The 13,362-nt window shown below is 39.9% G+C and overlaps 1 protein-coding gene across 1 annotated transcript in view; it reads left to right on the forward strand.

Annotated features, from left to right (window-relative positions):
* LOC103180418 (von Willebrand factor D and EGF domain-containing protein-like) overlaps positions 1–13,362 on the forward strand; it is a 90,700-nt gene that overhangs the window by 19,461 nt on the left and 57,877 nt on the right. The window contains exons 2-5 of the mRNA XM_007896252.2: positions 884–1,068; positions 2,172–2,403; positions 3,354–3,419; positions 10,083–10,315. Of these exons, the coding sequence (XP_007894443.2) occupies positions 884–1,068; positions 2,172–2,403; positions 3,354–3,419; positions 10,083–10,315 (716 nt within the window). The remainder of the gene's footprint in view (positions 1–883; positions 1,069–2,171; positions 2,404–3,353; positions 3,420–10,082; positions 10,316–13,362) is intronic.

The following is a 13,362-nucleotide window of genomic DNA, read 5'->3' on the forward strand; positions in this document are numbered from 1 at the left end:
ACATCCTGCTTTACCATTAGTGGTGGGTATCACCTGATTATGGTAAAGCAGTCTTCAAGGGCTCGTCATCCCTGAAAAGTGATTTATCTCAGAGAGGACTTTGTAGAGGTATATAAAATGTTAATACAATACAATATTACATCCCAAGTCACTGTGTGATCGTTAAGTGCGGTTGAGAAAGTAAACCCAGTGTAGTACTTTCTTGAATGGCATGGGATTAGGATACAAAATTGGAATATTAATGCAATTCTGCCAGTTAAATAGATCTCTCAATTGCCCAGATTTTCAATGCAAATCAATAATAAGTGTGGAAACTCTTTTTCTACTCTGCTAAAGCTGCAGTTTTCAGTGAAGGGATTGGCTTCTCAATGTTGCACAACTGGCTGAACCTGAATTCACCAACACCATTTCAATACCAGAGCTTGACACTAACATGATGATTCTTTATTGTCCTACAAATCCTTTGCTAATAGTTACTACTAGTTATATTTACTACAACCATTCATTGAAGTGCTGATGTATATGAATTAATAGTCGTTGATTATGCATTTATAATGATGATGATAATAATCTTTGCATTTGATGTAGCACCTTTCATGTTGGGAGGACGTCTCGAAGCGCTTCACAGGACTTACTGTGAAGTGCAGTGACTGTATATTTTGTAGATGAAAGCAGCAAATGTGTTCACAGCAGTGTTCCACAAACAGCTATGAAATGAATGACCAGTGTTATTTGGGGGATTTGTTCAGCCAGGACACCGGGAGAAACTCCTTTCTTTTTTCGGATTTGCTTCCTGATTAACAAGATTCACCATGTGCTTGATTGGATATAGCGCTTGACAGTATTATGACTTTCACCGTTTTGCAATTTTCTTTTCTTTTAGCTCCAGAATGCTACACTGGAGGACATCAAATTCTTCGGAGTCCATATCGGAGTATTGACTTTGATTCTGTTGAACTGCAGCAATTTGCAATCCAAGACCTGATATGTGATCATTCCCTGGCACCAGGGTGGTATCGCTTCATGATCCATGACAAACCAGCAGAAATGCCAACCAAATGTATAGAAGTTAGTGTATAAACTAAGTTATTGAAATAACATTGGTTCAAACTGACTTTCTCTGGACATGATCCAATTTATGCTTCTTGCCTTTGTTACTTTGATTTGTTTTTTTTCCCTCTCAGTTTATAATAATAGTAATCTTTTCATTTGATATAGCGCCTTATCATGTCTTCGAGATGTCTCAAAGCGCTTCACAGAATATACTGTTAAGTGTAGTGACTGTATATTTTGTGGTCGAAACTCAGCAGCAGTGTCCCACAAACAGTCGTGACCAAATTATTATTATTATTTTTTAAATTTTAGTTTGGAATGCTAAAGCATGCTTTGTACTCTTGTCAAGTGACATGCAAACATAGATAGTGAATGTCAGTAGCCTCTTGGACTGCTGAGACCATCACGGTTGAGACTGATAGTGCTCTTATTGGATGTCCTTACAGGAGCTTAGCCATTGCTAATTGCTAGATAGCGATCAGAAACAGTAACCTTGTCTATCTTGTCTTTCCCTCTCCCTTGCCAAGTGGTGCTTGAGGCCATTGTAGTGCCGTCACTTAAATATCGTATCTCTTAGTGAGATAAAACTGTTATAACGCTATCAAGCGTTGACTGGCAAAATATAAATAAAGACAAACTTCAATTAATCCATCAATATAGTCAAGTTTCTTAGATTTGAATGCGATTATTTTCCAAGTTAACTAAATTTTGAGATTTACAAATCTATTCTGCTCAGTAAACTGTGAATGAATTATATAAAAAAAGGCCATCGGTATTTTATTGCATTTACAACACTTGTAAGGAGAAATTTCACTTGGCCTAAGATTTACTCAGATTTACTCTGATTCAGATTTATGTACCTTTTTAGAGCATCCCTGAATTTGGCAAATTGTTGAATTAACTTTGTAGTTGGCATTCTGCTATACGTAAATGAACTTGGAGAAAACTGGCTTCCAAATTATGACTGCATTTGAGAATTTTGACAAATTCTGGATCCTCTAAAATGCTAGGTAAATAAAATAGATTGAACCCCATGTGGAATTTCTCCCCGTAGATATTTTAATGAGCAAACGCTTTGATAGTTGTTCTAACCTCTGCTATAATTTGTTCATTTTCAGATGAATAAATGTGGCACACAAGCTCCAGTCTGGCTTTCTCTGAAAGACTCTAAGTCTCTGCCTCGTGTGGGTGAACTAAAGAAGCTAACGGCCTGCGCTACATGGCAATTCTTCTCAGGCAGCACCAAAGACTGCTGTTTATTTAGGATCCCCGTCTCTCTCAGGAACTGTGGAGACTTTTTCGTTTATTACCTTCAACCTACTCAGGGATGCATGGGTTACTGTGCTGAAGGTTAGCAGACAAATGATCAGGTTTTTCAACCCTTTTTTCAGTATTGAATGTGCTTTGAAGCATTCAAAGTCGGTTTCCTTTTTGTTAACATGTTTAAGGATCTTTCAGGGAATTAGTCATGTTGGATGCAGCAAGGTAAAATGTGTAGGAAATTCTAACTGATTTGGCTGACTTCGTAACTATAAACTCTAACCCACCATTGTTTCAATTTGAAGCAATATAATAATAATAATCCTTGCATTTGATATAGTGCCTTATCACGACTTCGAGATGTCTCAAATCAAATCAATGTTAGCGCGCACACACACACACACACACACACATACATTTACACACGATCTGACAGTGGTCTGCCAGGCCATTCAGCACTTTGACTTCTTCCTGTGAGACCATTCGATTGAACTTTGGGCAGACAATCTATGCAGGGGTCTCCAACCAGTCAATCTTTGTTAGGTGGCATTTTTCGCATGCTCAATAAAAACAAGAAGGAGCGATATTTACTGCATCTTACACAATAAAGTGTATATTTTTATTTCGAGGTGCATGGAATACTTCATGTATCTGGCTTCGTTTTCAATTGAACTCAATAACAACGCAGTTCTACTGCTCCTTCCTCTTGTTTTTCGATCATGTGCAGAGCGCCACCTAGTTAAAAACCCTTGATCTACAGCAACTTGACCGGCCCACATTGACTGAGCATCATTTAGAGACACAGGGGAGTCTTGACCAAAATACATTTTCCCTTGGTATCCATTCAGACTGTTCTTTCTTTTCCCCAAATTATTACCTGTGAGAAGTTTCAGGCAAGAGGTAATGAATGGAAGAAGAAAGCTAGATTGGGATCCAAAGTTTAATTCTAATTCTTCTCTCTTTTTGAAAATAAAAAACAAGGTTTACTTATTTTAGTCCTGTCAATGCCTGATTGTATTTTTTGTTTTCATTTCCAATAGGTATTGTAGAACGAAAGCCACGATCCTGTGCTCCAGGGGACTTAGATATCAATGGGATGTGTCAAGGTAATGCAGGTTTTTCAAATTATTAGCAGGAGTCTTGAGTAAATTCCAATCTCGTCTTGTTAACTTTCTAATTTGGTTGCTATGTACTTGGCTGATGTAATAAATATAACATCCTATTCATATTGCAAGAAAGTCAAACCTGTATAATGACATAGGAAAATAAAGTGTGTTTTGTATCAAATACCAAGGATTCACTTGAAATGCCTATCCTACTTGGAAAATTGTTTATCTGAAGTGATGGCATTTTTAATGTACTCTAAAAACATTACCTTTGGAATCCATTTCTTGAATCATTTATGATATAAATTCCTTTCAGCTTCCACTGGTGATTATCATACCATTAGACTTCAAAAATGTAGCGTGTAGGTACGGATTTAAGAAAAACTTCAATCACAGTGTGTGTTTATATTTCATCCACTGTGTTGATTAGATAAGGAGTTAGCATAACTCCCATGAGATGTAAACCTGATCCTCAGCCAGCGTTCTCCATATAGCAGCTTTTGTTACTTTTTGCTTCTTCAAACAGTTCACTCCTCCAAGTCAGTTCTACCAACTATAGACTTACTGTTTAAATGCAGATACTGAGAAAATGAAAAGAAATAGAAACAGAAAAGCAATACGTTGTTAAAATTAATTCTAATTCTCAAGTAAAAATTTGCAATAGCATCAGAAAGGACAGCTACAGAATAAATAGAGCAGGCCTATTTTATTTTCAAAAAATACCTCCCCTTGTAATGTTAAAACTATTTTATTAATAGCAAGACAAACTTGAAGGAAGTGCCCAATATCCCAACACAATATCCTAACACTTGTATTCCTATTTTATAGGTCAGCTTGTGTTTTGGCTCATTAGCTTCTTAGGATTGCAGAGGTTTATAGAGGCATGATGACCTGCGAATTTTGTTCCCTCATTTCTAGTTCTTTTATTAGTGAAGTTGTATTTTAAACCCTAGCAATGAATATGCTGACATCAAACAGAGATTCTGATCAGTGGATTTCCCCCCTTTGATTATATACTACACCTGGTTAGTTCTATACAATCCAGGTGTTTTATGCACTTGTTTCAGTCATTTCCTGTGCTACAAGCATGGTATTAGTTGTGAAATTAAAGGGTGTCAATTGTGAAGAGAGCTCTTATGTTCACAGAACTAGAATTGTAAGGGGCTCCAATCCATTCAAGTGACTCAGTTTGGAATGAGCTTCACTAACCAAGCCCAAACATGAATGAGGAATGGAACAATGATAGAAAAAACAAAACTGTTAGCGTTGTAAATCAAATAGCTTATCCTTGAATTTCACTAAGACAAGTTGGAATGCTTGCTACGAGTGTTTACAAGATATGTTTAAATCCAACAAATAGTCATTTTTTNGTGCTGAAACTATCTTAAATAATTTATTAATTTACATATATATATATATTCTGATGAAGCACTTTGAGATGTCTCAATGATGTGATAAGGCACTATATCAAATGCAAGGATTATTATTGTTATTATTTACTGCCTACTGATCCAATTGCTAAACCTGGCAAATTTTCTTTCTCTGGTGCTCAGGCTATCGCATGAAATGAGTTTGAGCGATCACAAACCAGTCCATGGCAGGAGATGAGTTGCCAATACAAAACTCCCCTTAATTGAGCAGAAAATCAACAACAAATTCAAAATCAAAATCTTACATAGAAATTATGGTTCTGATGGAAAGTGGAAAGAAAGTCTCAGTAATGTACTATTGGAGTCCTGTAGCTCAATGGTTAGAGAACTCGCCTCACAAGTGACAGACCTGGGTTTGATTCCCAGCAGGACGAAACATTGGGCAAGTTTTTTATTCCACATGCCTCAGTTTACCTAGCAGTAAATAGGAACCCAGTTGTTGGTCGATTGGCCGATCGCTTTACTGGAGGTGATAATTCCTTCAAAAAAAAATTGTTCATTTCAATCCATGATTGTTTGTGGGATAATGCTGTGTGCAGTTGGCTGCTGCATTTTGTCCACAAACTATATAGTCAATTCACTTTAGAGTATATTCTGTGAAGCACTTTGAGACATCTCAAAGACCCAAAGACGTGATAAAGCGCTGTATCAAATGCAATGATTATTATTATTATTGGTGCTCTTCTGGTGCTGGGTATCCAGTAGACTGTTGGGTCAAAGCAAACTAAGGTTTAAGCTGCATATAACTATACTGTAGCTGACCTGAGAATTCTTCATGCTGAGATTGGATTCCCAGAATGAGAAAGTATTCCATCACCCTAGTGATGGTATACCTTGTCTGGTTGAATGCTAAATTTACTTTTTAAAAATAAAAGGGGATAATCTTATTCATGCAAGGAAAACATTGCCCCATTTATACTAGGAAACATTACACATTGGATGTTTGCATTGGATGGCATCTTGATGCTTCTCACAATGCCCCAAATGTGTAGCACTGTATTGTGTTTGCTGTTCCAGGAAAATATTGCCAAACTTACCAAAGAGGAATCAGTTTGAATTTGTGCCAAAGTATCAGAAGACCACAGACCAGGGCACATTTATACTTGAGGCATGAACCAATTACATGCTTTATAACAAAATAGGCAGGGAGTATAACTGGATGCTCCTCGTGCTCCCCCAAGTGCTCGTGTGCTTGATTGTGAGGGCAGAACAAACGGAATATAAGAATTGTTTATGTTGGGTTCAGGTGTCAATCCATATAATCAGAATAGTGATTGGGCTCAAATAGCTGTCAGAACAGACAGGTATGTGGAGCTAACCAGTGAGTTCCTGCAGCTGAAGACAATAAAAGGAATCAATACTAATAATCCTTGCATTTAATATAATGTCTATAATGTCAGCACATCTGAAAGAGCTTCCCATGAAATTGCTGTCAAGTGCAGTAGTAATGTAATTGTAGGCATTCTTTATAGCCAAGTGTGAAGAGGTCCTGGACAAGTTCTGCCTGAAAAAACTTTCCTCTTCGACCGTGCTTACGGCCACCTCCCCCTCCTACCCCTCCCCTCCGGCTCAGTGGCAGGTTCAGCCACTGTTAAGTGCTCTGAGATGCTACCCTGCATGGAGGGTGCTATGTAAGTGCAAATTGTTGTTGTTGTAGCCATTTTACACACAGCAATGTCCCACAAACAACTCGGAAATGAATGATTATTTTATCTGAAGTATTTTTGACCAGGACACGGGAGAAACTGACTTCTCTTTTCAAATAATGCCTTGGGATCTTTAACATCAACCTCGTGGGCAGGCCAGAGCAACAGCTGTTCATTTCACTCTTGATAAAAAGCATTGATGGGTTACATGTTATGTTATGGTTTGCCTTGGTAAAAATAATCCATTTGTTAGATGTCATGTTTGCCTCATTTTTCTGGTGATTAGATGTGGACGCTCGATCAGACTTTGGTTCGAGAACTCAGCTGTAAAACTGAGAAATGATATCTGGACAAATATACTTTTTTGTACTTGGGTGAAATAGTGATAAATGACCTACTAAATAGAGTTTCCTTCTGTATTACCAATTGCACTGTGTTTTCTTCTGAATTACCTTCCTTATGACAAATTAAACGCACCAGTCTGGAGCCAGGGGGGAAAAAAAATCTGTTTCCTTATTTTCCATTCATTGACCCCCCACACAGACAGTTGTTACATATACCTCTGTGACTTGTGTGTACTGATTTCGGCCTTCCCGCCACCTCCCTCCACAAGCTGCAGGTCATTCAGAACTCTGCAGCTCGTGTACTGTCCCGCACCAGGCTTCGGGACCACATCACACCCACCCTCGCTCACCTCCACTGGCTCCCCATCCCCCAGAGGATCGAATTCAAGATCCTCATCCTCACCTATAAGGCCATCCACGGCCTTGCTCCCTCCTACCTCTCTGACCTACTATCCCCTACCTACCTGCCCGTACCCTCCGTTCCTCTGGCTCCGGTCTGCTCCACATCCCCCGCCCCAACCGCCTTACCATCGGTGGCCGGGCCTTCAGCCTCTCAGCCCCTAGGCTCTGGAACGCTATCCCCCAGTGCCTTCGCCGCCTCCTCCCTCTCCTCCTTCAAGGCCGGTCTCAAAACCTTTCTCTTTGACCGAGCCTTCAGCTCCCCTCTCGACTCTCTACCCCCTCCTCGCTCCCTCCCTTCCCGCCCCTCACCCTGACCATTTCCCCACTCCTCGCTCCCTCCCTCCCTTCCCTCCCCTCACCCTGACCATTTCCCCCCTGCTCGGGTCATGACCCAACTGTGCAGCGCCTTGGGACATCCTCCTGACGTGAAAGGCGCTTTATAAATGGAATCTTGTTGTTGTTGTTGTTGATGTGTGGAGCAATTTGGGGAGTGTCAGATTGATAACCTGACATTTCATTGATGACAATAGCCTTTTTGAATGACATCATTGACTGGCAAGAACCAACACATGGAATGAAGTTAAGTTAAGAACAAAGGTTCTGCAGTCAGCCATAACTGACGTGAGGTGTCAAGAAGTGAATACCACTTTTTATCAGTAATAAACAAGTTAATAATTCAAGCCTTCTCTGTAGAAGAGCGAATTTAGGGCATCTCCAAGGCTGCTTACTATGGCCCTAACAAGGAGTGACATTTTTATGAATGCAGCAAATGAAATGAGTTACATAGACCAATGGAATATGTACAGAGGGATTTATTTATAAGAGCGGAAAAGAGAAGAAAAGAGACACATTTTTTAACTAGAAATAATCTTTAAGAATGAAAAGTGATGATCTATAGGCATTTGTGATTACAAACAGTTTTAGCTCTCACAGTTCAAAATTCCTTTTTGTTTGCTTGTAAGAAGATTTTTTTCTTAACATTTAAGATTGCACAGAATTGTGGAAAATTCTTAAATTCAGTCTTAATTTGCAAGTTGTGTTTTTTGCCGTTAATTTGTTTATCTTAATAAGAACCAGCTTCCAAATTTACAAGGCTCAACTTACGAATTTTCCACAACTCTGCACAATCTTAAATTTTATGTTAAATAGTCTTCCAGGATTTTAAGGCTTAGTAGTACTTAAATGAGGAAAGAGAACAGTAGGTTGGATAAAAACATATCCTTTTCAGAGGATTTTCTTTTAAGAAATTCCTCACCCTTAAAAGGAGCCTATTGCAAATATTGCAGCTGAATATTTGACTCTTATTCTCTAATAAGGAAAGAACATTGAGATCTATGATGTACATTAAAATATCACAATCAAAGGGTTCTAATTATCGATGTATAATAAACATTTGTGGAGCTTGTTTGATTCACACTTTTGTCCATATGGCATATTGTATTGCACATGTTCTTTTGGGAACTCTGATTTTTTTAATATATAATGTATACGTGTGTATATTGTGTGTGTATATATATATATGTAGACACATTATCAGTAAAGAGACTGGGATTACTTTTCAACCAGTCCCACAGCCCCCAAATCAAAAGTTTCCTCCCCCTCTAGACTTTGCAACTTCAAATACAGCTTATTTTATCAGTAAGCTATTGCACATTCTTAGCTGGATCCTGTTAGACTGTCAGCCACTGTAAAGATATTTGATCAGCACTTTGCACTCCAGCTCTGCTGAGGAGCAATAAATTTAGTAAAGCACCAAAGAGAACAGATTTATAGGAGTATTGCCTTACTTTCAGAATACTGCATGCGATTCAAAGTAATAACATGCATTTTATTTCCAGAGAATGATCAACAATAACATTTCAAATTTCTGTGAACATTTTCCCCCATTACTTTGGTTCAGAGAGCTAACATTTCAGGTCAGTTCTGAGTCTCGCTGTTGAATTAAGTAACACTTAGGATTTGAAGACCACACAGTTTATTATAAGTAATAATTCAGTGGATTTTGAAGATGCTCGCAAGATCAGTAACCCACATTCGTATCACTAAAAGATATTTTAATGCAAATACAGCCAGATTACCATCAGCCTTGCACAATAGATTAATTTGAGACTGTTTTAGCCTTGATAGAATGCAATATCTTCAACAGTTATCTGTAGTAAGATAGCTTTGCTTACTGTCTTTGCCTGTAACTCTGCCGAACATTAGAAGACAAGATCTCAAAAGATCCATGTACTTTTGACAAGCAGCTTCGAAGGCAACTATCACCATAATGATGAACTTGTTAGACCTGGGTTCGTGCACCAGTCTGTACATGTTTGATACCATTAGATTTTGTGGCTGCTCCTATTATTTGTTTAACTTGGGTGTAATAATCAGCATTTGATATAGTGCCTTGTGTTGAAACATCTCAGAGCGCTTCAGAGATTCCTGCATAAAGTATGATGATATTAATGATGATATATTTGTGGAGTCCTGTAGCTCAGTGGTTAGAGCACTCGCTTTGCAAGCGAGAGACCTGAGTTCAATTCCAGGCAGAGCGAAACCTTGGGCAAGTTTCCTTACTCCACACAGAGCCTAATAATAATCCCTCCAAAAACCAAAAACAATAATAAATTGGTCATTTTCAATCCATGACTGTTTGTGGGACATTGCTGTGCGCAATTGGCTGCCACGTTCGCCCACAAATATACAGTCAATTCACTTTACAGTGTGTTCTGTGAAGCGCTTTGGGACGTCCTCCCGACGTGAAAAGCGCGATATCAAATGCAAGGATTATTATTATTATTAAAACGTGCAGAAGTTGGAAAACATACAACAATTGTTCTTTTTGATTTTTTTCAGCAAGACTCCCTGATCTGCCTGGCAAACCATTGATATCCCCCGAGTTGGTGGGCAACAACATCCATTTAAAGTGCACGTATGCAAGTCGCTCTGTAAATGGCACCGTAGGGTATGTTGTGGTTTGGTCACGGCTTTCACTGCTAAACATCAAGGAAGAGATAAAGAGAGACACGACCCGACAGACGTTCTCTTTTGTGGAGATGGATGGAATTATGTTCAGACTGGGAGACACGGTAATGCTGTCCAGATCTCTTTAAAACAATCTCATGTCTTCAAACACATTAAATCACAAGCTAGCATTTTGAGTTTGAATACCTAGCTTTCTTCAGTTGAACGTCAACAAGACCGAGGCTCTCACGATTGACTCCCGTGGTCAGCGCCTCCTCACCTCAAGCGCTTACAGCATCACCGTCCATGGTTGCATACTCCACCTTGCTAAGCCAGTCCGGAACCTTGGTGTCTTGTTTGACCCTCAACTATCATTTCTACCCCACGTCCGTGCCATGACCTGCACTGCCTTTCCCCACGTCCACAACATCTCCCGGCTCCGCCACCATCTCACACCACAGGCCGCGAAACCCTCATACGTACATTCATAACATCCAGGCTTGACGATGCAAACTCACTGCTTGTCGGCATCCCCAACTCCTCCCTCCACAGGCTGCAGATCATCCAGAGCTCTGAAGCCCGTGTCCTCTCCCGCACCAGGCTCCGTCATCCTATCACCCCCATCCTCGCCCGACTCCACTGGTTTCCCATCACACAGCGGATACAGTTCAAGATCCTGCTCCTCACTTTCAAAGCCTTCCATGGCCTTGCTCCCCCCTACCTCTGTGACCTCGTAATCCCAACCATCTTGACCATCTGAAGCCCGTGTCCTCTCCCGCACCAGGCTCCGTCATCCTATCACCCCCATCCTCGCCCGACTCCACTGGTTTCCCATCACACAGCGGATACAGTTCAAGATCCTGCTCCTCACTTTCAAAGCCTTCCATGGCCTTGCTCCCCCCTACCTCTGTGACCTCCTAATCCCAACCATCTTGACCACTCCCACCACTCGGTGGGGTCCGGCCTGCTACACGTTCCCCATCTCACCCACCCTATCTTCTGACATTCTGCGCCCACCCTCTGGAACTCCATCCCGCAGTCCCTCCACCTCGTCCCCTCCCTTGTCTCCTTCAAGACCTATCTCAAGACCCACCTCTTCGACTGTGATTTTGATCACCCTGCTTCCCCCCTGCCCTTCAACCTCCCAATCCCGACCCCCAGCTCAGGTCTGAAACACTGTCTGTCCAGCGCCTTGGGTCGTCTTCCTGGCATGAAAGGCGCTATAGAAATGTAATTTTGTTGTTGTTGAATTTGGAGTAGCTCATTTAGTTCAAGCACCTCTGTATGACTTCATGGATAGATTTTCATTGCAGGAGTATCCTGACTTTTAATAGTGTAACAAAAGACAGGCAAATCCATTTGTATGACAAACACTTGAAGAAGAAAATTCATAACTTCTTAGAAAGAAAGTTACAACAACAACTTGCATTTATATAGGGCTCTTCATGCCAGATGGCATCTCTGAGTGCTTAAGTATATCCTCAACCCCCCCTCCCACCCCCCATTTCCCACAGGGACCAAACATAATTTGCTGATCAAAAGGTTAGGAAGGCCACCGTTTCCACTGTTCTGCAAATTCCAAGAATGAACTGGTCACAAGAGGATTCTTAAAAGTGGATGACTTGCATCCTTCCTCTCTCCTGTGATGTTGGTGTTTAAAGTATTGGAAGACATTTTTAAAATCAATTGACCGTTCCTAATATTTGGGTACATTATTGCTCTTAGCTCAACCAATATCAAAATACACTACGTGACTGTAATTTTGCTAAAGTGCGTCTTTCGTTTGATGATAGTTGCCCCAATTAAAATGAACAACACTGTTCAAATATAAAGGATACAGAATATTATGGCGGTATCCACACAGCAACAACAACTTGCGCCCTTCACACAGCAATAGGAAGTGCCAGGCTCTTGACCATCCAGAACCACTTTGCCCAAGAGATGGCCTTTCTAACTTTAAGACCATGTACACAACTCTCAAGTCTCTCATCTAGACAGACTGGTCAGTTGTGAATAATGTCTCGGAATTACTGCAGGTCTGGCTGCTTTGCAGGTGCGTTCCTTTTAAGCTGATTTGACCCCTGGGTGACTGCTTACCTCCCCCAAGGAAGGTTTTGTTCTAAAACAATTACTCATTTTAACAGGCTGAGCAAACCAATCAATATTCGTACCCAGAACACTTTGGTCTCAAGACTGTTGCTGGATGTGAGCTGGTAACTCAAGGGCGTAAATTTCAGATTATTGCTAAAAATAAAGTAAAGGTTGGGTAAACTTTTTTTTAAAACCCAGCTAGTTTTAAGGACATGGTTGCCCAACCAAAAACAGTGGTTGAAGTGGAATCAATGATAGCCTTTTTTATATAAAAAAGAGAATTAAATAATCATTTGATAAAGGAAAATATAAAATGGAATGACGAAAAAGCAGTGGAGTGGAACTAAATGATAACTCTTTCAGAGAAGCATCACCGGCAATGATGAATTTAATAACCTTTTTCAACACTGAAATTCTCTGATCCATGTCTGGCTGTGCAATCTGGGACTTGTGAATTATAGACTTGGTAATCAGCAAATCTTCAGCGCTTGAAAGCGCACCTCATGAATATTCTCAAAACATATCCACTCAGTTTTTTTTAAATGAAAACAGAAACAAATTGAAACAAAATTCCACTGACCTGCAAAATCCTAGTTTGTACCTTTGACTGGCAGTGGAATATAATTCCTGTAATTTGTAATTGTGGTTCGGAGCAACTTTTTATCTCTTCTAATCTAATGTATATAAAAGGACTTTGCTTTAAGGGCTTGCTGACAGCTGGACATGCTGTTTTGCATGCATACACTAAATTGTTAAATCATAATCACATATTCCAAGTTTCCTTCTAAACGTCAGTGGTTGAGTTGGAAAATCTGCGCAATATTAAATGGCATTGGACAATGTTATAAATGGTGCATCTGCAAACTACATTAGAATTTGTCTTGCTAAGCAACATATGCACATGTTCTTTTGCATCTGTCTTTACCTTTCACAAAATGCCTTAGGTCATTAGCTTAAATGCAGAGATGTGGGCAAACCAGGACGACTGTCAACTCCATTGGGATTCAAACCGCAGGCAAAGAAACTATCATTTTAAATTTACATATAGTACAAACTCCTGATGAATATTTATGCATTTCAG

This window comes from Callorhinchus milii, unplaced genomic scaffold (genome assembly GCF_018977255.1).
Source record: "Callorhinchus milii isolate IMCB2004 unplaced genomic scaffold, IMCB_Cmil_1.0 Scaffold6, whole genome shotgun sequence".
Taxonomy (NCBI): domain Eukaryota; kingdom Metazoa; phylum Chordata; class Chondrichthyes; order Chimaeriformes; family Callorhinchidae; genus Callorhinchus; species Callorhinchus milii.